Source organism: Ascaphus truei, chromosome 6, assembly GCF_040206685.1.
Source record: "Ascaphus truei isolate aAscTru1 chromosome 6, aAscTru1.hap1, whole genome shotgun sequence".
Taxonomy (NCBI): Eukaryota; Metazoa; Chordata; class Amphibia; order Anura; family Ascaphidae; genus Ascaphus; species Ascaphus truei.
Genome location: NC_134488.1, coordinates 98,093,809 through 98,116,278, shown reverse-complemented (window position 1 = coordinate 98,116,278; position 22,470 = coordinate 98,093,809). Strand labels below are relative to the sequence as shown.

The following is a 22,470-nucleotide window of genomic DNA, read 5'->3' as shown; positions in this document are numbered from 1 at the left end:
TTACCCATGAAAGACCATGTCCTTTCAAATCACTGGTGAAAATCTATTATAGTTTAAATATCATATTAATTTAATCTCCATGTTGTAGGTCCCTCTACCAGTGAAGGGGTTAAGGAAAACAAAAACACAAAGATGTGCCACGTATATTGATGTATCCCATTTTTAGTCTTCCACCACTCAAGATATACATCATGCATATTACTAAGAGCACAGTCACCTAGTTATTCCAGAACAGATGATGAAGCACACTGAGGGGATTGTGTATTACAGTCTCCCAGCTACAAAACTAGGGCTAAAACGGGTGCAAAAGAATTGCACCAGATTTATCAAAGGACAAACTCCAGTTAATTTCAAGGAAAAATAAATTCTTTGATAAAAACAGTATGGTGCTGATTTATTCCCCAGTTTTGCAGCCAGGGAGACTTTAGTATATACCCCCAAAGTAACAATATTAGATATCATTTTTACAATCTGCCATACAATCTGCAACATGTGAAAGTCTGTGGACACAGGAGAGCAAGGGGTCCCCTTATGTGAAAGTCTACTGTATTCCTTCTTCAGATATAGGCATGTTCCCTTAAATAGATACTGGTAGGAATGGCATGCATGGTACTGTATATGTCTTTTGTTATTTCATGCCTCAAATGACCAATTATTATCTGTAATCACAAAAGAACCACTAACATGGGTCATGCTGCTGTGGGGCTGGAACTTTTACTGTCTTTAATAGATCTAGTGCCTTTATGTTCAAAGTTAAAACTGGATAGTAAGAGATGTTGAATCTCCTTACCTGTGCACATGAGTGGCTCTTCCAATATGTCTTCAATGGACTGACAGAGAGCCATCTGTGAAGAAACAGCCAATTACATGTAACTCTACTATGTATGTCTGTGATTTACACCCCAATTACGTTTACATTTGCTAGGCCAATGTTTTCTGTACCTGTGCTTTTTGAATGGCCTCCTGTAGCTCCTCCTCAAAGGAACGAGGCTTTTGTACTGGGCTTTCTGGGCTTGCCGTGATCTGCATGGGAAGCTCAAAATCTTGTCCTATCAAGTCACAGGGAGGTGGACAAAAAACCTGCAGAGCAGAAGCGGTATTTTTGTTAGGTCAAAGAGCAATGCATTAGCTAAAATTCAATGAATGCAACCTATTCTGTATATTTGTTATGTACACCTGCATGCAAACATATTTTCTGAGAACGATTATTATTTCTTTATTTTAATTTCTCTGTAGAGGTCTTCAAAGTACTGTACACACTTTTTTCAATTAGGCAGTAACATTTAACTTCTTATATATTAAGTCAGCGTTACAGTCCTCAAGGCCCTCTTCACCACCCCACCCATACAGGTCAGGGTTTCAGGATATCCCTGCTTCAGCACAGGTGGGTCAGTCTTTGACTGAGTCACAGATTGAGCCACCTGTGCTGAAGCAGGGATATCCTGAAAACCTGCCTTGTTGGGGGTGTTTTGAGGGCTGGAGTTGAGAACCCCTTTATTAAGCATTAAAGGTAGGACAATTCTTTATTGTCCAAAGAAGCCATTCAGACCATTATCGGATGAAAATCCCCATTGACTTAAATCAGATGAAAATGGCCAGAACAGTCGCTTCGGACAATATAGAATAAGGCCCTAAGCGAGGCACTACAGGAAAAGAACGTCAGAATGCATAAAGTATCATGGTAAAAGCCAACATCAACTGAGTTGCTCTTGTTAACCCCTTCAGTGTTGAAAGGGCCACATTGCTTTATGCTGCTGGTCCTTGCTGGATTACCTCACTGCATAACCTTTCCTCTCCCTGACGAATCAGGAGATTTATTATTTATAAACACTTGTAAGCATTAGTAAGATGCAAAATTATACAATGCCAATCTAAATTTTGACATGGGCTAAGCGTCACACTACAATATGTCTGTCAAGTGTTAAAGATGCTAAATGTGCAAACTCTCTTCTACTATCTTCTACTCTTTGACATGCAATGTGTTTACTTACCATGTAACTGTCATTACCATCTGGGCTCGTCAATGACTCCTGTACATGTGGTTGCAACTCTGGTCTGTCATTGCTATGAGTGTATAAAAACTGGGGCTCTTCAGCCTCAGCCTTTCCACAAGGGGATGTTGAAGGTGAGAATCTACCTATCTCTGGTTGGAAAGTAGACCCTGGTGTCAACTTTTCACCCTTACGTCGGTTTTTTAAGCGCATGTGCATCTCAAGCTCTACTCTAAGGTCCTCTGCCTGCTTTTGCTCCTGCCGTAATTTCCAAGTCAGGTTTTCAATCACCTTCTGCTTTTCCAGAAGCACTTGGTCATCATCAAAGACCTGCATGGGGATGTCCTTGTCGGGTATGCTTCCTGGCACATCAGCACTCTCTGGTATGCCACAGGGCATCTCTGACGAGTCTTGCGGGACTTCACCAGAGGCAGGAGATGGGACAGTCCGAAAGGTGCAAAGCGTGGCAGGAGTGCTGTCACATGTTGAAGGATTTGGAAATGAGGGCAGTTCCAGGATTGGAGTAATCAAGCCTGCACTTTGAATAGGGGCTGGAATAGGCTTGGCACGTGGAATTTGGTATGGCTTTAAGCGTTCCAGTAGGGCCGGCTTGGTGCCCGAGACAGGAAGCCCCCGTTTGCGTAGATGTTGACGAAGTTCTGATACCTTATTGAAACAAAAATGGCACGGTAACTAACAAGAAAATCAGAGAAATTCCACATTAAGATGGCTTGTGCGAGAGTTTAAATTCAGTCAGCATTCCACAGAGGTGAAAAAAAGAAAAAACTAAAATCAGTAAAAATGTAAAGGCTGCCCAAAAATGATTAAGGCCCAAACTTAAATTGCTGCCCTTGCCTGGTATCTGTCTGTTGAGGTGGTTTTGAGTCCTGCGGCATGTATAGTAACTCTGTTCAGGAGAAGCTGGGAAGTGAGAAGTGGGAAAGCTTCAAGGTACAATCTCTCTCAAACATTGTGGAGACTATTACAGAAAAGCAAATTACTGTTAAAAATATTCAACACTTTATTTTTTTGTATCTGGCATCTCTTGTATGCAGACTAAGTTGGGGTAGGTAGCATAATAAAGGTTTTCTCAATGTAACAAATATATATTTTTTATTATGTATTATGATAGTGGAGAGCACATTTCCGTTTTACCACCCATGCTGGCTCACTGCAAAAGCAAAGAAGGCACCACTGGATTGTATTCTCTCTAAACTGCTAGATAACCTTGTGCTTATCGCTGCTTGATTCTTTCCTCAATTATACAATCACCTTCATCGTAAGAAATGTAGAACCAATGTGTACGTATAAAGTTTAATTGGTGAATTGCTTAAACATTATTGTAGCTGCAATGTAAATACAAAACACTGAGGCCCATATTTATTAAAGCTGCAGTTCAGTCAATATCCTGCATGTGTGGTTTTTTTTTAATAAATCAGTTCTGTAGTAAGAAAAAATACTTTTAGCATTTTCTATTTTTAAAAAAACAACTTTGAAAGACCAATTTTCTTGTATTCTATTTTAACAACCATTTGCTAAGGCACTGCCCCTTCATGTCCTGTCACAAGCCGTGGCACACCCCTTTGTCAGCCCTGCCCTCCCTCTAGCACATGTCAGTGCAGGAGTGCTCATGAATATTCATGAGCTTCCACTGAGTGACAGAGGCAGAATATAAACATATGCCAGCTCTAATTATGTCCCCAAATTTCGCCTATCAATACATGGACAACAAATTGACCTGCAGCTATACAGTTCTTTAGGTAATTAGAGATTGCACACATGAAACTATTGAAGTAAAAAAATAAATAAAATAAAAAAAAGACTGAACTGCAGCTTTAAGTGGTGCTATTCTATAAGACTTCACGTTAATGAGCCATAAGGTGTCAAAATTGGGTATACAGTATATCTGTTTTGAGAGTTCAAATATATATTGTATTTTATCCTGTACTAATTAGCAGTTTGATATGCTATACCTGGCATACATCCTTTTCATGTTCTGTCTTTCTTACGTCCATCCCTCTCAGTCCCATACTATACATCATACAGAGGTGTTCAATTTTAATACCTAATGTGTAGTATTTAACCTTAAATTATAACTGTTCCAAGATTCCCAACCAATACATTTTATTCGTGTATATGGATGGACGTGCATTGCCAGAAATGTGCGACCTGTAACCAAGTTGCAAGTTAAGTGAATCAGATCTTATTGTATCTATTGCAAATATAAGTCAGCAGTTCTTAGTCCCAACCCAAACCTCTCCTATTACGTGACATGCTCCAACCCCTCTTTTTAGCAGCCAGTGTAGGGGGATACTAAGAGTAAATGTGGGTCACCATTAGAGATGGGTGAAAGTCCCAATTGTGTTTGTGAAATCTTTCACAATTTATTTTCAAATGTTGGGATTTATTGTGTATTTTTGTAAGACCTTCTAACTCTGCAGGTGTTAATAATGTTGCAATTCAAAGATGATACAGCTATGAAGTGTAAAGCTTAGCAGGTTTATAAAAATGTTGTCTATTAGGTTGTCACTTATGTCGGAGACTAATGCTCGTCCATTAGCAATAACCAAACAATTGTCAATCGCAATGTCTACACTTGGAGTTTGGTAGAACGAGTCAGTCCAATGTAATTAAACGCTTGTCAATAAAAAAAATCCCTCACTGTCCTGCTCTCAGGAGAGTTTTGAAATGCTACTGTAAGCTGGTGTAGTATTTCCTACATAGTTCTCTGAGTAAAGAGGAGCAAATACAGTTTCATATTACCCGAATATAGGGGACAGAGACCTTGAACAGTGATGAAAAAAATATTCTGGTGTATGATACTGTATATACAGAATATAAACTTACCAGAGACATGCAAACCAAAAAGTAGTACAAGACTTCATAAAATGTGTGTTGTACAGTATGTATGAAGGTCGTTATGTGACTTCATGCGTATAATGCGGAGTTATTTTTTTTAAATCTATTTTGACGTGTTGCATCATGTTGAATACCTGATTGATCCAATTTAAATGAAAACAGAACTGTGTGGATTTTTTTTTAGAACTAGTATACGTAAATAGCAATTATTAGTGCAATATTATTTAGAATATTTAGCATTTATATCTGTACACCGTTCATTCAAATGTTGATGCTGATGTTGCAGATTGGAGATGGCGGGTTAGTACATAGGCATGCACAAGTGCATTGCACCAAAAAAGTCATTTGTAACCCTTAGATCAGGGGGGCTCCACACCAGTCCTCAAGCCCCCCCCCCCCCTCGCCCTCAACAGGTCACGTTTTCAGAATATCCCAGCTTCAGCACAGGTGGCACAATCGAAGGCTGAGCCTCTGATTGAGCCACCAGTGCTGAAGCAGAGATATCTTGAAAACCTGACCTGTTAGGGGGGGGGGGGGGGGTTGAGGACTAAAGTTGAGCATCCCTGCCTTAGTGCATACGCTCCTACATATTACCTACTTTATATACTGTATCCCCTCTGCTCATTGATCACCAATTGTGAGATATTTAGAAGACACCAACTGCTGCTTCTACTTCTGTATGCTGTACGCTCTCGTGCTCCATACAGTGCACTACCTCGCCCTCGTCACCCGCCCCGACACCATCTGGAGGCGGGAACTACCAACAAACAAGGGTGAGAGGCCCAGGTGGAGGGAGCTCTATTCAGAGTTAGTTCCCCGCCCCACCGGGGAACTGATTTGAAGAATCCTTTATAGTGCACTGAGCACGGGATAGTACCTTGCCCACTTCACAGACTCCCCAGCCACATGCCCATTCTGTGGCGTAGGGGAGTCCGTGTTTAACATTTATTTTAGTTGCGCCAGACTACAGCCCCTCTTATCGCTTTTGAGGAGCCTGCTCCTGCAGTCGTAGTTGCATTTCTCTCCACACCTTTTTATTTTTGGGCGCCCAGTATCCCGGAACACTAGGGCCAGGGACCTCGTCGTCAACCTGCTCCTGGCATTAGCCAAACTGGCTATACTGGTATATATTGTAAGTCCAGGAAGCAGCGTTTGGCTGGGGAGGTATCCCTTACCTGCCAGGCCCTATTCCGGGTGCTGGTGGGCTCCTGTATCCGAGCAGAGTTCACCCACGCTGTGGCCACTGGGCAGGTACCTACATTTACCTCCCAGTGGGCCTTAAGCGGGGTGCTCTGCTCGGTATCCCCCCATCTGGTTTCTTTTCAATTACACCTCCTCCTTTAGTGCACCTTATTTTTAGTTACTGTGCACTGGCTTTAGTTTTATTTGTTTTAAAACCTTTTCTTTTCTGGTTGTTCTGTAGCCAACCAGATGTCGTATTTCACTGTTAGGCTGACAAAGCCAACCAATCAGTTATAAGTGTTTTTAAAATATATCTACTTCTGTATGTTGACATGACCGTAGCCTCAGAAAAATGCTATTAACTGCTACTAAATGTATCAATTTCTGAAAAAACCATTGTTCCATTTATTCTAGAGACTGGAAAAAGCACTTCCTAGCATAGATAGATAGAACACCTTGCTAGGCTTTTGCCCCACTATCTTACTAATAGTATGCTCAGTTTTTCTCTGCGCAAATAAATGTGCCAGGTTTTAACTAATGCAAGCCAACTAGATAAGAAATATTGTGGCAAATTTACAATACCAAACTTGATTAAAAATGTATTGACACTTAAGTTGACACAGGCATTAGAAGATAGTATCGTTTTTCAGTGGAATGTTGCTCTGTGCTAATAGATCCAGCTGCATACCAATCCCCCTAAATGAATACTGAGTATAAGTTTCACAAGGATGAATGCTAAGAATCCTGAGAATGATGTTCCTAGCATTTGTCATAATTAGCACTGGCAACAGTATATATGAATATCATTCTGATTAAAGGTGCACAATAGAATATTTAAAGGCTCATAATTAGACTTTTTACATTTAATATGACATTATTTTGTAGTTCAGTAAACATGGTAAGGCTTTCCCCCCCCCCCTCATTTTGTGTCTATACCATCGTATTTCAAACGCAACATCCAGATTATGTTTAATGCACATAGTCCATAAATTAGCTCGAATAAAATGTGGGTAAGAGTACTTCTGTCCTACTCACCGTTAGATCATCCAGGCTGGCTGGCAGAATCTCTTGTTTCAGAGGTGAAGACGTGGCTGCATTAGTGGCAGTGGCCACAGCTGCTGTACCGACTGGAGGTGAGAGATTTATGGTGGAGGCACCAGTCGGTGTTGCCCCTGTGAAACTGATCACCTGATCCGCTGAGATACTAAAACAGCACAAACAATGAAAGCAAAAGTCTTGTTTAAGCCCAAACTGTCCAGCATACTCAGAATATGTATATGTGCAGTCAGAGAATATATACTATAGGTGTAGAGGAACACTGGTTTTTGAAGAGGTGGTGTTGCACATATCAGTGATTAAAGTCCTAAGTAAATGCATTATTAGGAGTTTTACCTAGTGGTCAGAGGGTGTACAGTTTGGACACAGAAAGTCTGGTTTTGCTGTTGGTTAAGGATCTGCAGTTGCAAGAAGATCTGTTGCTGTTGCAGCAGACGAGAATAGGCCGCATCCATTGCAACTGGAGACCTATCTGGCTTCTGATCCGGTGGAATGTATTGGTGATACTTCAGCTTCTTCACCTTTGGTTTTGCATCCTTGGGTTTCTTCTGCCTTTGGCTCTTTCCCACATCGGAAGGCTTAGCCGAGACCTGAAAGAGCCAACACAATAACCAATGCTGAAAACTGGTTTCAGCACAGAAGCACTTCCTCCAACATACATGGACCAGAGATTTTAAGTCTGTTATAAAAAAAAAAGCAAAAGTGGAAACTTTATCATTATCTTATATTCATAGGGGAGTTTCTGTACCTCTGTCTACTGAATCTATGACCCATACTGGTCTTTGCACTAAACTGTGACATTGCTAACGAGATGCTGACATGAGCAGTGATGGTGAATAACAATTTACATATATAGCATACTGTTTTGATTCCCAAAAACAGGTAAATGTGCTATTAGAATCCTGGACATTGTAACATCACTCCCTGAGTCAGCATTGCCAATGCCAGTAAGAGTACTATACAAAAAATCCATCCCAGGTTGAAAACTCCTGATTTGATTGAGACTAAAGGTCATCAAAAATCTATTCAATCATAAAGATTGAATAAAGAAGGATGTCAAAACACACATGAACCACAAACAATGGCTTTCGCCAACTATTCTTAAGCTATGTTCTGATGCCAAGTATAGTATTATTAGACAAGAAACAGAACATGATAGATGCTTTTGCATATGAATTTTTGAGGTTACACAATTCCCTTTTTAAGTTGACCAAATCTTGTGTATAAAAATGTCAAATATTAACATTTGGATAGTAGGCCCTATGAAAAGGTATTAAAACTCTGAAATCTATCCTGTTTACTTCAACACACCCAAAACAGTTAAAAGGAGAGAGAAGGCACATTACATTACCTTAGGTACACCAGATAACGCCTGTGTTAGCTGATTGCTGGCCGGCCTGTTGGTTGCAAGGCAGTCAGCCTCTGTAACTGTTGATGCAATTGGATGGTTTACCTCGATTATATGGGGAAGATTCAGCTGGAAATAATAATAGAGATACCACTAAGAAACAAAGCAAAAGCTCTGCAAACATTACTGAGAAGATAATCAATAGGGCAACATTGACACAGATATGTGGCGGGCACATCCTATGGGAATAATTGTCTGAGACAGCTTCATAAAATCTGAAAGCTTTAATTAGTGTTCATGATCGTGACAGCCTATACTTATATGACGTGCATGGCACTGTGGTCATTAACAGGGACTACTGATGTCATAGGAAACATCATCTACACCAGGGGTGCTCAACTCCAGTCCCCAATTCCCTCCCCCCCCCCCACACCGCCCTAACAGGTCAGGTTTAAAGGACATCCCAGCTTCAGCACAGGTGGTTCAATCAGTCCCTGCTTCAGCATAGGTGGCTCAATCAGTCCCTGCTTCAGCACAGATGGCTCAGTCGAAGACTGGGCCACTGATTGAGCCACCTGTGCTGAAGCAGGGATATCCTTAAAACCTGACCTGTTGGGGGGGTCTTGAGGACTGGAGTTGAGAACCCCTGCTCTACATATAGGTACCAAGCTTTCCGCATGCTCGCAGGGTGCATTTCTTGTCCTTTTTCTGAGAAGTGGCCATACCTGGAATACAGTGTTGGTAGATGTTGGGGACAGGTTAACGGCAAGGCCAGGGGAAGGTGCAAAGCGAGGTGAGGAAGAAGTAGATGAAGAGGAAGAGGAGGAGCTGCTGATGTCATCATCGAATGTGAAAGCATCAGAGGATGTAGAGAGCGGGATCTGGTCTATTGAAATATAATGCATTATAAATTCTTAAGCCAAAACCTTTACAGAGATTCTCGATGTAAGTAGTTAGGGGGGGAAATGATGCAGTGCTCCACAATTAATTTTTCATACAAACGAGATTAATATTTCTGAAGGATTCAGCTGCTGGAGGTGTTAGAATTGCAGTAAAGTAAAAAAACATTATACATTGAGGCCAGATAACAATTACTTGGTCTACTATAAAACTGCCCATCTCATATCATGCTGTGAAACTTCAAACCCTATTAGATCCGTTGGTTTCATTCATAGTTAGAATAGCCTGGTGTGTTTGGGCCATTTTTTAAATTCCCTTGCTGTATTTGCCTTTACCACCTCTATTGGCAGGTAATTCCATGAATCTATCACCTTTTCATTGAAGAAAGACTTCCTCAGGTTTCCTCTGAGCCTCTCAGCATCCAGTTTCACAGCACGCAGATGCAGCCAGTTACATCTCCAACCTGCCACAGCACATGTGCTGGTGAACCGCGGACCAACCGGGGAGCGTTCACAGCCAAGGGCAGGGGGGAATGGCCCATCAGGATTACCACAGCGGGGATCCCTGCTTCTGAATGGCACTCCCACTGTGTGAATCTTACCGGGCTGCATCAGTCTGGAAGAGACGCGCAGTGAGAGTAGACAGAGTCAGTCACTCTCCCTGCGCACCTCTAACAGGCGATCGCGTACCTTTTATTTTAATAACATAATATTGAAGCGGGGGGTTTCCAGAGCTGAACCGCATTCATTTCAGCTCCGGTGACCCCCTGCTTCCCAAGTTACCAGTATGGGGCGCCAGTATTTCCGCCATGTTTAAATGGCCCGGTCACGTGACGTGGGAGAAATAAACATGCAGGAGATGCCAGCACTGCAAATTGGGGAATGCTGCACACCTATAAACACAAAACAAAAAAAATGATACAACTACCGGTGCTCCTGGTCCAGGGATATCTGTGTGGTATTCCAAATCAATATGGGTAAATAGAAGAAGCAGGGCACTGCGGATTTAGATACAGTTTATTGCCAATAAATCGACGTTCCAGCCTCAGCAGGCCTTTTTCAAGAATGGGGCCTGTAACTTGGGAAGCAGGGGGTCCCCTGGGCTGAAATGAATGCGGTTCAGCTCCGGAGACCCCCTGCTTCAATAATATGTTATTAAAATAAGATAAAATCAGTTAGAGGCGCGCAGAGAGAGTGACTAATTCTGTCTGCTATCGCTGTGCATCTCTTCCAAAATGATGCAGCCCGGTAGGATTCTCACAGCGTGCGTCCCATTAAGAAGCAGGGACGCACGCTGTGGTTATCCTGATGGGCCATTAGTCTGGTCGCGGGGATTCCATGAGCAGGCGGCTCTCAGGAAGTTGCCTGGCTGACTACGCGACAAACCATCTGGCTGCATCTGTAGCTTCTTGTTGTAATATTTCTCTTTCTTTGAAATTTGTGCATCCTTCCGGTACCTTCTTGTCGAAACCCTCGATACTTCCCCTTCCCTGAAACCACTCTGACATGTACCAGCTACTCTACCAGGTTACCACTGATTTCATACTTGAACATATGTTAAATAGCTTTACAAATGTAAGCGGGGAACCTTATCTTCCAAGGCATTATTGTTTGGGACTAATGAAGGGGTTAATGCCCATCAGGAGAAAGAATGCAGCAGCAATTGCAATCATCACTGAGTTATAAAGCAGCATTCAGACAAACTTCTTGTATTTAAAATGAAAAGCATTACAGGCAGTCCTCGGTTATCCAACACAATGCGTTACTCAAAATGGCGTTGAAAAGCGAAGCGTTGTAAAGCGAAACACGTTTTCCCATAGGAACACTGTTTAAATCAAAGGTTCCGTTCCTGAAGGCATTTTTAACACTAAAATACACCAAATATTTTATGCAGGCAATAAGATATGCAGCACACACATAAATTATATAGTGTATATACTGTATTATATATATATATATATAATATAACGTAATAAATTATATATTATATAGTATAATATTATATAGTATAATATTATATATATATATATATATATATATATATATATATATACGCTCTTACGATGCTTTGCAACGTTGTTTATGTGAATGTGTATATATATACACACATACACAACGTTGCAAAGCGTCGAAAGAGCGTTGGATAAGCCATTTTGGTGTTGTAAAAATGAATATAGGTATGCATTGCATAGCGTTGGATAAGCCATTCATTGTAAAGCGAAGCGTTGTAAAACGAGGACTGCCTGTACTTTAGAAAGGAACAGGAAACAGAGAAATAATTCAGAAAATATAGACAAGAACAGCATAGCAGGTAAAAGCAGTGGCAACAGAATCAGAGTTTGCTAAATGAGTGGTGGCAGTGTGGTTGCCTGAAATTGAGCTGTGAAATCCCTTAAAGACATTACAGCCATAAGGTGCTATTGTTATGAATAGTATATGTGCTTTATTAATTGAAACTATTTTTTGGGGTTTGTTTCTAGAAAGTAATTGTATGTGCATTAGATGGATTAACTTGCATTTAAATCCAGATTTACAGCATAATCTATTTAAAAACAGTACTTACCCTTCATTCCACCCTTCATGCCGGGATCCAGGGGAAGTATGTTCTTCTTAACCAGTTCCAAAGGACCAGGACGATGAAGGATTTTTTCATTCAAATCTTCCGCCAAGCGAGCTTTCTTCTCTTTAAGTTCATCAGACTCCACCAGGACATCTAAACGCATCAGAGGGTAGTATAGATGTCAAAACCTAAAACAGTGCCTTGTATTGGTTGGCTAGAAGGATTCAGCCAAAAACACAGTACAGGGTCATAATGAATGAGTAGCGAAAAAAATATATGAATTTGCATGGTAAGGCAATACATGGAATGAATACAAGTCCTTAGGTCAGCCAAACAAAGTTCATATGAGTTGCAAAACATCACTTGTGCACACATCTACAGCTTGCACTTTATGTGGCAAGTCCCACTTCAAAAACGTCTGTATTAATTACATAGCAAAACCACCTCCCACGTGTAACAAAAATAAATCCAACCTTCAGAAAAATGCATCTTCCCAGCTGCCACTTTGTGGAGCTTGTTCTGACCCTTGAACTTCATGAAGTCTTCAGTCTGTTAAGAATACAAGAAATGTTTCCATTAGGCAACTTCCTGAGCTAATGGAATTTTTCATGGATTTGTATGGAATGGTCAAATGGCTAGTTAGCTAATTTGTTCAATTATCTTTAACTTTTCTGGCAACAGCTGATGTGGGATACTTGGCAAGGGTGCTGTGCAGGTATTGTATGATGTCATTTATACAGCAGTCAGTCTGTATGCCTCTGACAGCTCAGCCTTTGCTATAATGTAGATGTCCTGCATTACCATGACTGCGTGAGGTCACACAATAGCAAAGCTCCCATCTCACATAATGTAACTTGGCTCTTCTGATCTGGTGCACAAGAAAAAGTCCTGGGCAGATATTGGCAAGTAGAGTGAGTGAATTGGAAATGTAATTTTTAATTGGTGATTGAATTACATTAGTTACGTATTTTACTAGATGGTATGTACAGCTTCTATACTTACTTTTTGTCCCAAGTGGCCATTTTGTTCTGGGAAAGTCAAATGTGTCTTATTGAGTGCTGTAGATACATTCATAAAATAAGCAGAAAAGAAAAAAAAATATTAATTACCACTTTTGACATATCACTTCAAATTCATAATAATATATAATTTTCCTAACATACCATAGCTATATAGGTATAGTATGTTATGAAAACACATATTAGGAATGTCATCGTGCTTGATATATTTTAAGTAAAGTATTTAAGCTCCTTGTTTTTTTTTTTTTTTACAAAGCTACAAATAGATACTGTATAAAGTCCAGAGAAATGTAAGACAAAAACATTTGTTGTAGCTACAAGAAAATATAGCATTTCCACGTAGTTTTCTACCTATACAATTCAACAAAATGATGAAGAATCTAGAATATTTGGTTTAGTGTATGACATGATGGGCAATGTCTGATTTTAACCCTAAACCTATAGTTAACTCAGATGAATAACTTACATGGGATCAGGTTGCGCTCAGACATTTGTTCTTGTGAGCGCCGATGTTGCATTCTCAGTTGGAGCACTGAAAGAAAGAAAAGAAAAAACCATGAGAATTGTAATGTGGCTTACTTAGTCTGTTTAAAATAGAAGGGCGTTCTGACATATAGCTGTAATACACCGTGTACAAAGAGTTTTTTCATGTCAATCCTCTGCTGACACCAGGGCCAGCAGTGTACAGGCATACCCCACATTAATGTACACAATGGGACCGGCGCATGTATGTAAAGTGAAAATGTACTTAAAGTGAAGCACTACCTTTTTCCCACTTATCGATGCATGTACTGTGCTGCAATCGTCATATACGTGCATAACTGATGTAAATAACGCATTTGTAACAGGCTCTATAGTCTCCCCGCTTGCGCACAGCTTCGGTACAGGTAGGGAGTCGGTATTGCTGTTCAGGATGTGCTGACAGGCGCATGCGCGAGCTGCCGTTTGCCTATTGGGCGATATGTCCTTACTCGCGAGTGTACTTAAAGTGAGTGTCCTTAAACCGGGGTATGCCTGTATATTGTAGTTAAACAAGAAAACCAAAGTTTCGTTCCACTGAGGGCATGATGGCATGAAGGTTCCTCATTGAACTGAAACTTTGGTGTCCTTACTCGCGAGTGTACTTAAAGTGAGTGTCATTAAACCGGGGTATGCCTGTATGTGTCGGAAAAACTCATCTGAACTGGAGGGGTTCCTAGTTCCAGAGACATTCATCCATGATGGTTTAGTACATTCCGGAAGTAATCGTTCCTCGCTGTATGATGGAAAAATCCTTTTTTTCTGAAATACTGCAATACCATTTCCCTGGAACTAGTAGGACGTCTGATTGGAATCTCATTAAAAAAAAATGGAGGGAGTCAATGAAGGAAATTGATGTTATCAAGGAACCGTATCCACATGGATAAAAGTGAGCTAAGGACAGTTGCATTTTTTTGCCCTTACAATGACTGAGCCCCCAAGAGCCACCTGACTTTTGGGACTGCGACCATGTGGTTGCTCCGGGAGCCATCACATGGTTGCAGTTGGCCCCTTGATGACGCAAACAGAGGTGAAGTGGCCTCCACTTCTATTTCAATTGAATTCGCTGCTGCGATGGAGATGCAGTTTTAATAATGTCATATACCATATTATACCTAAAAGCAGAGCAAGCCAGGTCCTTGATAAATGGCACAACAAGTATTCATTTAGGCCCCTTTCCCACCACTGTGTGTGTTAAATTTCATTGTAGCATTTTTCTGTGGCTCTGGGATGACATGGAAGGCAGAGGGGACATACTAGGAGCCGGTCATGTTCTATTTCAGGGAAGTTTGATGCCCCCCACAGTTGTCACTGATCAATGTTTGTGCTGAGCAGCTGAATGATTTTAAGTGACGGTAGTGCTATTTATTCCAGTAATATGAGATGGCATATCTGTCACCCTCTCCCTTTTCCCTCACTCCCCTTTCTCCAAAACACACATAATGACAAACAAATAGTACCCCACTTTACCATCCTCAATAAACCTGGATATTTTCTTTGTGCAATTATTCCAAAATGTGAGAATGCTTGTTCATAGTATTTAGGTTATCCCAATATTAAAACCAATCCAACAAACATTGCCAATGTCCTTGTATTATCTATGTACAGGGCTGCCAACAGAAATCATGGGGCCCAGGACAAATTAAAGGAGCAGCCCCTCCCACCCCCCCGAACCCATAGCACACCTTAACTTACTTAACTGTTTTCTTCTTATTGTAATGCGGAAAAAACATTACAATGCAATCTGTTTAATTTTATATTTTCAACAAAAGACAGGTGACTGCCTGCTTTGGTGGGTTGGTGACTGGTTGGGTGGTTGACTGACTGACTGACTGGGTTGACTGACTGACTGCCTGCCTGGGTTGGTGACTGACTTGACTGACTGGGTGGGTGAACTGCCTAGGTAGGTGGGTGAACTGCCTAGGTAGGTGGGTGAATGACTGCCTGGGTGGGTTTAGTATTTGACTGACTGCCTGGGTGGGTGACTGACTGACTGCCTTTGACTGACTGCCCCTTGACTGCCTGGGTGGGTGGGTGACTGCCTGGGTGTGTGGGTGACTGACTGACTGCCTTGACTGACTGATTGCCTGGGTTGGTGGGTGACTGCCTGGGTGGGTGACTGGGTTCGACTGGGTGACTGAGTGACTGGGTGGGTGACTGAGTGACTTTGACTGAGTGACTGGGTGACTGAGTGGGTGGGTGACTGAGTGACTGGGTGGGTGGGTGACTGAGTGACTGGGTGGGTGGGTGACACTTGACCCTTGACTGAGTGAGTGATGGTGGGTGGGTGAGTGACTGGGTTGGTGGGTGAGTGACTGGGTGGGTGAGTGACTGGGCGGGTGAGTGGGTGACTGACCTTGAACGGGTGGGTGCTGCTTCCTTGCCTGTCAGACGCGAGGTAGGCTCAGGAGGAGCGGGGTGCGCGGGAGGTAGGCTCGGGAGGTGCAGGGGAGGGGCTCGGGAGGTGGGCTCGGTGGGCGGGAGGTAGGCGGCTGGGGGAAGCGAGACTGGCGGGCTAATTCTGTGGCTGAGCAGGAGAAGCTGTGTTGGCGGGCACGCGGGGGAAGCTGTGTTGGCGGGTGTGGGCTTGCAATGGCGCTTCCCCTCTTGGGAGAGTGGGGGGGGTGCGGGCCCAAAGGCAGCAGGCCGGACACCTTGCTTCCCTGCGCATGCACGCTGGGACCTCGGCTCTGCGCATGCGCAAGGGGAATCGCCGGCATTTATTTTATGACTTTTTTTTTTTAATATAAAGGGCACGGCCGCGCAGGGGGCCCGGACGGACGGGCCCTCTGACAAACGGGACCCGGGGTGCCAACCCCAGCAGAACCCCACCACTGTTGGCGGCCCTGTCTATGTATATCACTCTTCTTAACCTACACATCTATCTCTACTATATACTGTATTTTGGAAAGTTGTTTTTCTGTTCGCTATGCATTTGGACACCTCTTTAAGATATTATAACTAAACTTTGCATGATGGTTCCAGAGGAGCAGATCTTTGTCTATGTTTGGATACAATTCACAAATGACATCACAAATAACATGATCCCAAAACACAACCCTCAAACTACCACTTAATCTTGGTCACTCAGAAAATCCAATTTGCAGCATTAGCAAAATTACAGGAGCAGCCAAAGTTGTTCAAGAGTGCAAGTCTATTGTTTGGACCGAGAGAACAATGTCCTACAAACACACATTAGAGTCTCCCGATTCAACACTTCAGGACCTCAGAAGCAATTTAACTACTGTATTATGGGTGCAACTGTTGTTGTTTTAGCGGGGGATTTTGCATTGTAAAACTAAATTATCCATGAATAAATCTCAGTATTTTTTGGTTTCTTAGAAATTTCAAGGAACACCGGGTACTTTCAGCTAATATAATAATGTCTTTTTGTATCTGTCTGTCTCACTGTCAGGGCCATAAGCTCCAAGAACATGAAATGGAGACACCTGAAACTTTGCAGCCATAATAAAGGAACCCTATGGGTGTGCACCTCTGTGTTCTTTTTTATTTGTATTCAAAAAATTAATTCTATGAGCGATTTAAATTTTTCAGACAATTAAGGCAGCCAGTGGGTGTTGTATCTGGTAGGCTATGTATCTGGCATGTGACATCATAATGCATATAGCCTGGTGGCATATAAGGAGAGTCCGTTAGCTCTAAAGTTTACACAGAAAGCAGAGAAAGAAAGAAAGAAAGAAAGAAAGAAAGAAAGAAAGAAAGAAAGAAAGAAAGAAAGAAAGAAAGAAAGCAGAGAAAGAAAGAAAGCAAAGAAAGAAAGAAAGAAGTCCGTTGACACTTGAGGAAAAAGCAAGAATGCTGGAGAAGGAGAGGGGCAGAAATAATTGGGGACATCATAAGGTATTAAAAGGAAAGTGATGGGAGGGAGAGATGAGGAGGCGAGAGAGATGAGAGAGAAAGGGAGGGAGGAAGAGAGAGAAGGCAAGAGTGAGTGAGGGGACGAGAGAGTGAGAAAGAGAGAGAGAGTCCCTTGCAAAGTCGGGCTTATAACTCCAGAGTACAGCAAACCGTGCGAAGCCGGGCACTTTAGCTAGTATTAAATACTTCAAGCAATCATTGCCCAAATAATTCACCAAAATACTAAATGTATATACAGAACAGGTCAATAAGAGCAGAAAACGTTTTTTCCTTGGTAAATGTGTTTTGCCAATGGATTCCTAATGAAAGTAATTTTAACAGTCCAAAAAGACAAACTCCGGGCGTACTAACTATTATTAATGAAGTTTCTGCTCACTTGCCTGGAGTATAGATATTAGGAAGAGAAAATTTTAATACCTGAAGGTGTTTGCTCTGAAATCTACTGTAAATACACTTGATCTTTCTAGTTATTTCCCTTTTACTTATTTACTGCTTGTATCTGCTACAGAAGCTGGCACTGCTGTTTTCATTAACCATAGCACATTTAAGCATTATGTGGTGTTGGGGCCTGCAATGCATTTACAACACGCAATTAGTTTGTGATTTTACGTAGCAGCACCAAAAAGGGATATAAAAATGCAAAAATGTAAATAGGGCTTCTTAAACAGCAACGTGGTCGCATCACACTACATTTACAGTTACCAGGTGGCTTCTCCAAAAATACTGGACACAATTGTGAAAGGTGTGACCCGTTCGAGATACACCTCTCTCACCTCTGCTCCATGCTCTTTCCTCCTCTCCTTGGCTACACCACCAGCCTCCTGACACCTCCTGGTTGGCTTGCTGCTGTGTAATGCAGCCAATCAGGATAAAAGAAGCTGCCCAGCCCCATAGCAACAGCCCTGCTTTCTCCCCTGCTCGGATAAATCCTGCAGCCCCCCCCCCCCCCCCCAAGCCGGTCAGGTCACTATGTCCAGAGAGGCAATACCGGTATACACATACATGTCCACTACTACCACTCATTTTTTAGTGGGCAGTGTCCCCAAATACAGGACAGTCATGTTCAATACTGGACACCTGGCAACCCTATTTACAGTAGGGCGCATATTTACTAAATGTTGCGGTCACAGTCTCATGAAGCATGAGATAAATCTCACTTTGATTTAAGATCCTGAGAAAAAGTCCTAAACTCCGCCTTCACTGTCATAACCGTGGTCCCTTGTGTCATAGCCACGCCTCCATATTTTATAACCCGCCTATGTGTGCCAAAACCCTGCCCCTTGTGTCTTAATTCCGCCAGACACTAGATCCCCAGCTCCAGAGGTGCATGTGCGAGTCCCCTTCTCAGGGGTGGTACCCTGACAGCTCTGAATAAGGCACCTCTTGGACCATTTAGTTGAATAGGCCGCATGACTGTTACATTTTGTATACACCCTCGTTTCCTTTATCCGTTTCCCAGCCCAGAAGGCTCACATCAAATAGCTTCATTATCACAACGCATCTTTGGAAAAGATGAAGCGGTGTGTGAAACATGAAATAGGTCCGTTTTTTTTTGTTTTTTTTTTAAATGGAGATCACTCATCAAAGGCAAAGAAGAGATGTCATTTGCATAATTTAGGGCATACAGTATGCACATTGCCATTTTTTACAAAGATTATGAGCAAATGGCGTTACTGCATACATTTGATACAGGAAGCCTGTAAGGTTATCCCTATACTAGCAGTTTAGATATGGCAGAGTGCCTTTTTTCAGCTGTATAAAAATAAAATAGAACTTTTAAACCACTCAAAACACTCCTCTATACAATATGGGGGGAGATATCTGCGAGCGCACCTGAGTCGCCAATGAAACAAGTTAATATGGATAAGTATAGTACGAATGCATGTTCCCCAGGTATCTCAGGTGTGCTCACAAATATCTCTCCACGTGTTGTATAGGTGAATGTTTTGGAAAGTATATAAGTCAATGCGCCCTCTATTAAAAAGTCCTATATCTCAGAGAAGCAGAGTGTGATACAACAAATTAATATTTATGTTGAATACCACCCCTCTATCTTCTATTAGCTTCCTGATGAAACCTCTCAACATTGATGCAATACAGGCAGTCCTCGCTTTACAACGAATGTCTTATCCAACGCTGTGCAATGCATACCTGTGTTAATTTTTACAACGCCAAAACGGCTTATCCAACGCTCTTACGATGCTTTGCAACGTTGTATATGTGTTTATATATATACATACACACACCGTTGCAAAGCGTAAGAGCGTATATATATATATAATATTATACTATATAATATTATATTATACTATATAATATATTATTAATTATGTTATATTATATATATAATACAGTATATGCACTATATAATTTATGTGTGTGCTGCGTATCTTATTGCCTGCGTAAAATATTTGGTGTATTTTAGTGTTAAAAATGCCTTCAGGAACAGAACCTTTCATTTAAACAGTGTTCCTATGGGAAAGTGTGATTCGCTTTACAACGTTTCGCTATCCAACGCCATTTTGAGTAACACATTGTGTTGGATAACCGAGGACTGCCTGTACAGATATTAATTTGATAAAGCACATCAATCCATCTCTAGGTACTTGTCGTGCTTGTACAGCTAGAAATATCACAACTAAGTTACTAGTATCATGTAAGTGACTGAAATATGAAGCTAACCGTCAGTTAAGGTGCATAACATCACTAGTGGCACCAGTTGTACATCTGCGACGTGGTGCATATCACTGAATATTGTATTCCATTTCAGCAAAACCCTTTGACATTACTAGGAATGTGTTATCTTTATGTAGCCAGGTCCCCTCTTACCTACCAGTCGGGGAGGGGGACGGGAATGGAGGTGCACCGGATGCCGCTAGAGCTGCGGGCGGACCCGGCTGACTGCGGGGAGACGCTCCAGTGTGCCGAAGCTCCACGGTGTACCTGGCAAGCGGGGGGCGCCACCTTAGGAGTTGCGCATGCGCGATAGGAGCTCTGCGCATGCGCAGAAGATTGGCAAATGCTGCTGCCATGTTAGGTGGCTCCGCAAGAGCCGCAGGGGACTACAAGTCCAAGGCCCCTTTAGGGCAGGGTACACCATGTGGGGTCCGACAGCCAATAGGGCTCTGGTATCCTCGGCAGGGAGATGTATATATTTGGCGCACTGAGGACCGCGTGCCAGTCAGGAGCAGGACAGCAAGGGGTGAGGTAAGGTCCAGGGAGAAGTGCTCTGCTGAACTAGGCCAGATATTCCCTCAGGTCCCAGCTGGACCCCGACCACCATTTAGCTTGTTGTGCTGTAGTGAAGGCCCCCAGATAGAGACTCTTTCCAATTAGTAGAGTGAGTGTAGCTGTGCCCTATCTACATCTACCACAACTCTTTCCCATTAGCCCATTAGTGTTAGTGATAGTGCACCGGTGACAGACGCCATGCGGTGAGCTGCGGCCTGCGGTCTGGGACTAGACCACAGGCATTCTGATAGACATTTAAAGGGACACACTCCAGCGGGAGCTCCCTCCAGAGGGGGACTCCAGAGGACAAAAGCAAGAGAGGATTCAGCAGACGGTGATGTGGGACCACGTTGCAGTTCGGTGGATCCTTCAGCCAAGTCGGCCTTGTATGGCCTAAGACCAGGAAGGTAACCAACGTGCACCAACGGCACCACACAGGGGGTAGCGCTACTCCACACCCTCTTTGGTTGGGCCTTGTCTGTGGACACTAGGGTGGTTAAGTGCCCAGGCACCTCAGTACTTTGGGGGGTTCCAATGGGGTAGTGTTTATTCTGTGGGCATTGCATTGTGGGGGCCTGTATTATTATTGTGGTACAAAGTTATATGTTCAGTAAATGTAAGTTAGTCATACCCGTGTGTGTATATTTATTTACTGATTGCATTGGTTCCTGTGAGGGGTTATCCTGCTGTGCTATGATCCCTCCCAGGTGGAGGCGTTGGAACCAGAGAGCACGTGATCACCCTAGGCTCCGAGCGGCGGAGGCTTAGGCCTCCTGTGAGCCACGCAGGTAATCCTCAGCACATGTAGTCCCTTAGTCACAGGGAAAGGGGGCTACATTTAACAGATACCACATGGGCATGTTGACTGGACACTCAAGACATAATTCAGGATTCTTTATTCTTTAAAGACAAAACGTATTTTCTACAAATGAATCTAAATATTAGTAATGTAACTATGTGAAACAAAGTCTAGGTCTAGGCAGGTAGGTATGTACAGTATATATTTATATATATATAGTTATCCAGGTACATAGGTACATATATAGTTATCCAGGTACATAGCGCTTTACAATACCTGTGACATAATATTGTAACACATAATGGGAATAAGCGCTTCAGACATAAAAAAACAGGAAAATAAATCCCTGCCCCGAAGAGCTTACAATCTAATTGGTAAGTGGGGAGAGCTCACAGAGACAGAAGAAGGGTGTTCTGGTAAGTGCATCTGCAAGGGCCCAAGGTCAGTGCATATGAGACGTATAGGTAAAACAAGGTTTTTACCTGGAATAATGGAAAAGAAAAATACAGTTTTTTCAGGTTGTTTCCCTTTCCCTGATGCATAAAAACAGAAACTACTTTAGCTAAAAGGCTGTTTCTCGGGTTGTAAAGAACAAGTACAGGCATACCCCGCATTAACGTACGCAATGGGACCAGAGCAAGTATTTAAAGTGAAAATGTACTTAAAGTGAAGCACTAACTTTTCCTCACTTATCGATGCATGTTCTGTACTGCAATCGTCATATACGTGCATAACTGATGTAAATAACGCATTTGTAATAGGCTCTATAGTCTCCCCGCTTGTACACAGTTTCAAACAGGTAGGGAGCCGGTATTGCTGTTCAGGTCGTGCTGACAGGCGCAAGCTGCAGTTTGCCTATTGGGTGATATGTACTTACTCGCGAGTGTACTTAAAGTGAGTGTCCTTAAAGCGGGGTATGCCTGTACATTAACTATTCAACAATGTTGTGTTATCCATATTCCAGTGATGTCCTAATCTGCATTCAATATAAAAAAGGAAATATATTTTGTTAAAGAGATACAGACAAAATTATCTGGAACTTTAGGGAACTGATTTAAGTATAACTAGAAAAAAAAAGTTAATTTGAAACGTTGACCATTATGTTCATTTGCAAAATTACGGGCCAAA

General features: G+C 42.3%; 1 protein-coding gene across 3 annotated transcripts in view; it reads right to left on the bottom strand.

Moving 5' to 3' along the window:
- Nucleotides 1-22,470, bottom strand: part of MAMSTR (MEF2 activating motif and SAP domain containing transcriptional regulator) — a 36,829-nt gene that overhangs the window by 3,653 nt on the left and 10,706 nt on the right. For 2 of the 3 annotated variants that reach the window (XM_075605307.1, XM_075605308.1), the window contains exons 2-12: nucleotides 13,381-13,446; nucleotides 12,898-12,953; nucleotides 12,369-12,444; nucleotides 11,899-12,048; nucleotides 9,162-9,322; nucleotides 8,440-8,565; nucleotides 7,425-7,678; nucleotides 7,068-7,236; nucleotides 1,992-2,657; nucleotides 943-1,080; nucleotides 791-845 (exon numbers count right to left, since the gene is read on the bottom strand). In XM_075605307.1, coding sequence (XP_075461422.1) covers nucleotides 791-845; nucleotides 943-1,080; nucleotides 1,992-2,657; nucleotides 7,068-7,236; nucleotides 7,425-7,678; nucleotides 8,440-8,565; nucleotides 9,162-9,322; nucleotides 11,899-12,048; nucleotides 12,369-12,444; nucleotides 12,898-12,953; nucleotides 13,381-13,446 — 1,917 coding nt within the window. The remainder of the gene's footprint in view (nucleotides 1-790; nucleotides 846-942; nucleotides 1,081-1,991; nucleotides 2,658-7,067; nucleotides 7,237-7,424; nucleotides 7,679-8,439; nucleotides 8,566-9,161; nucleotides 9,323-11,898; nucleotides 12,049-12,368; nucleotides 12,445-12,897; nucleotides 12,954-13,380; nucleotides 13,447-22,470) is intronic. The other variant, XM_075605309.1, reaches the window with a different exon arrangement.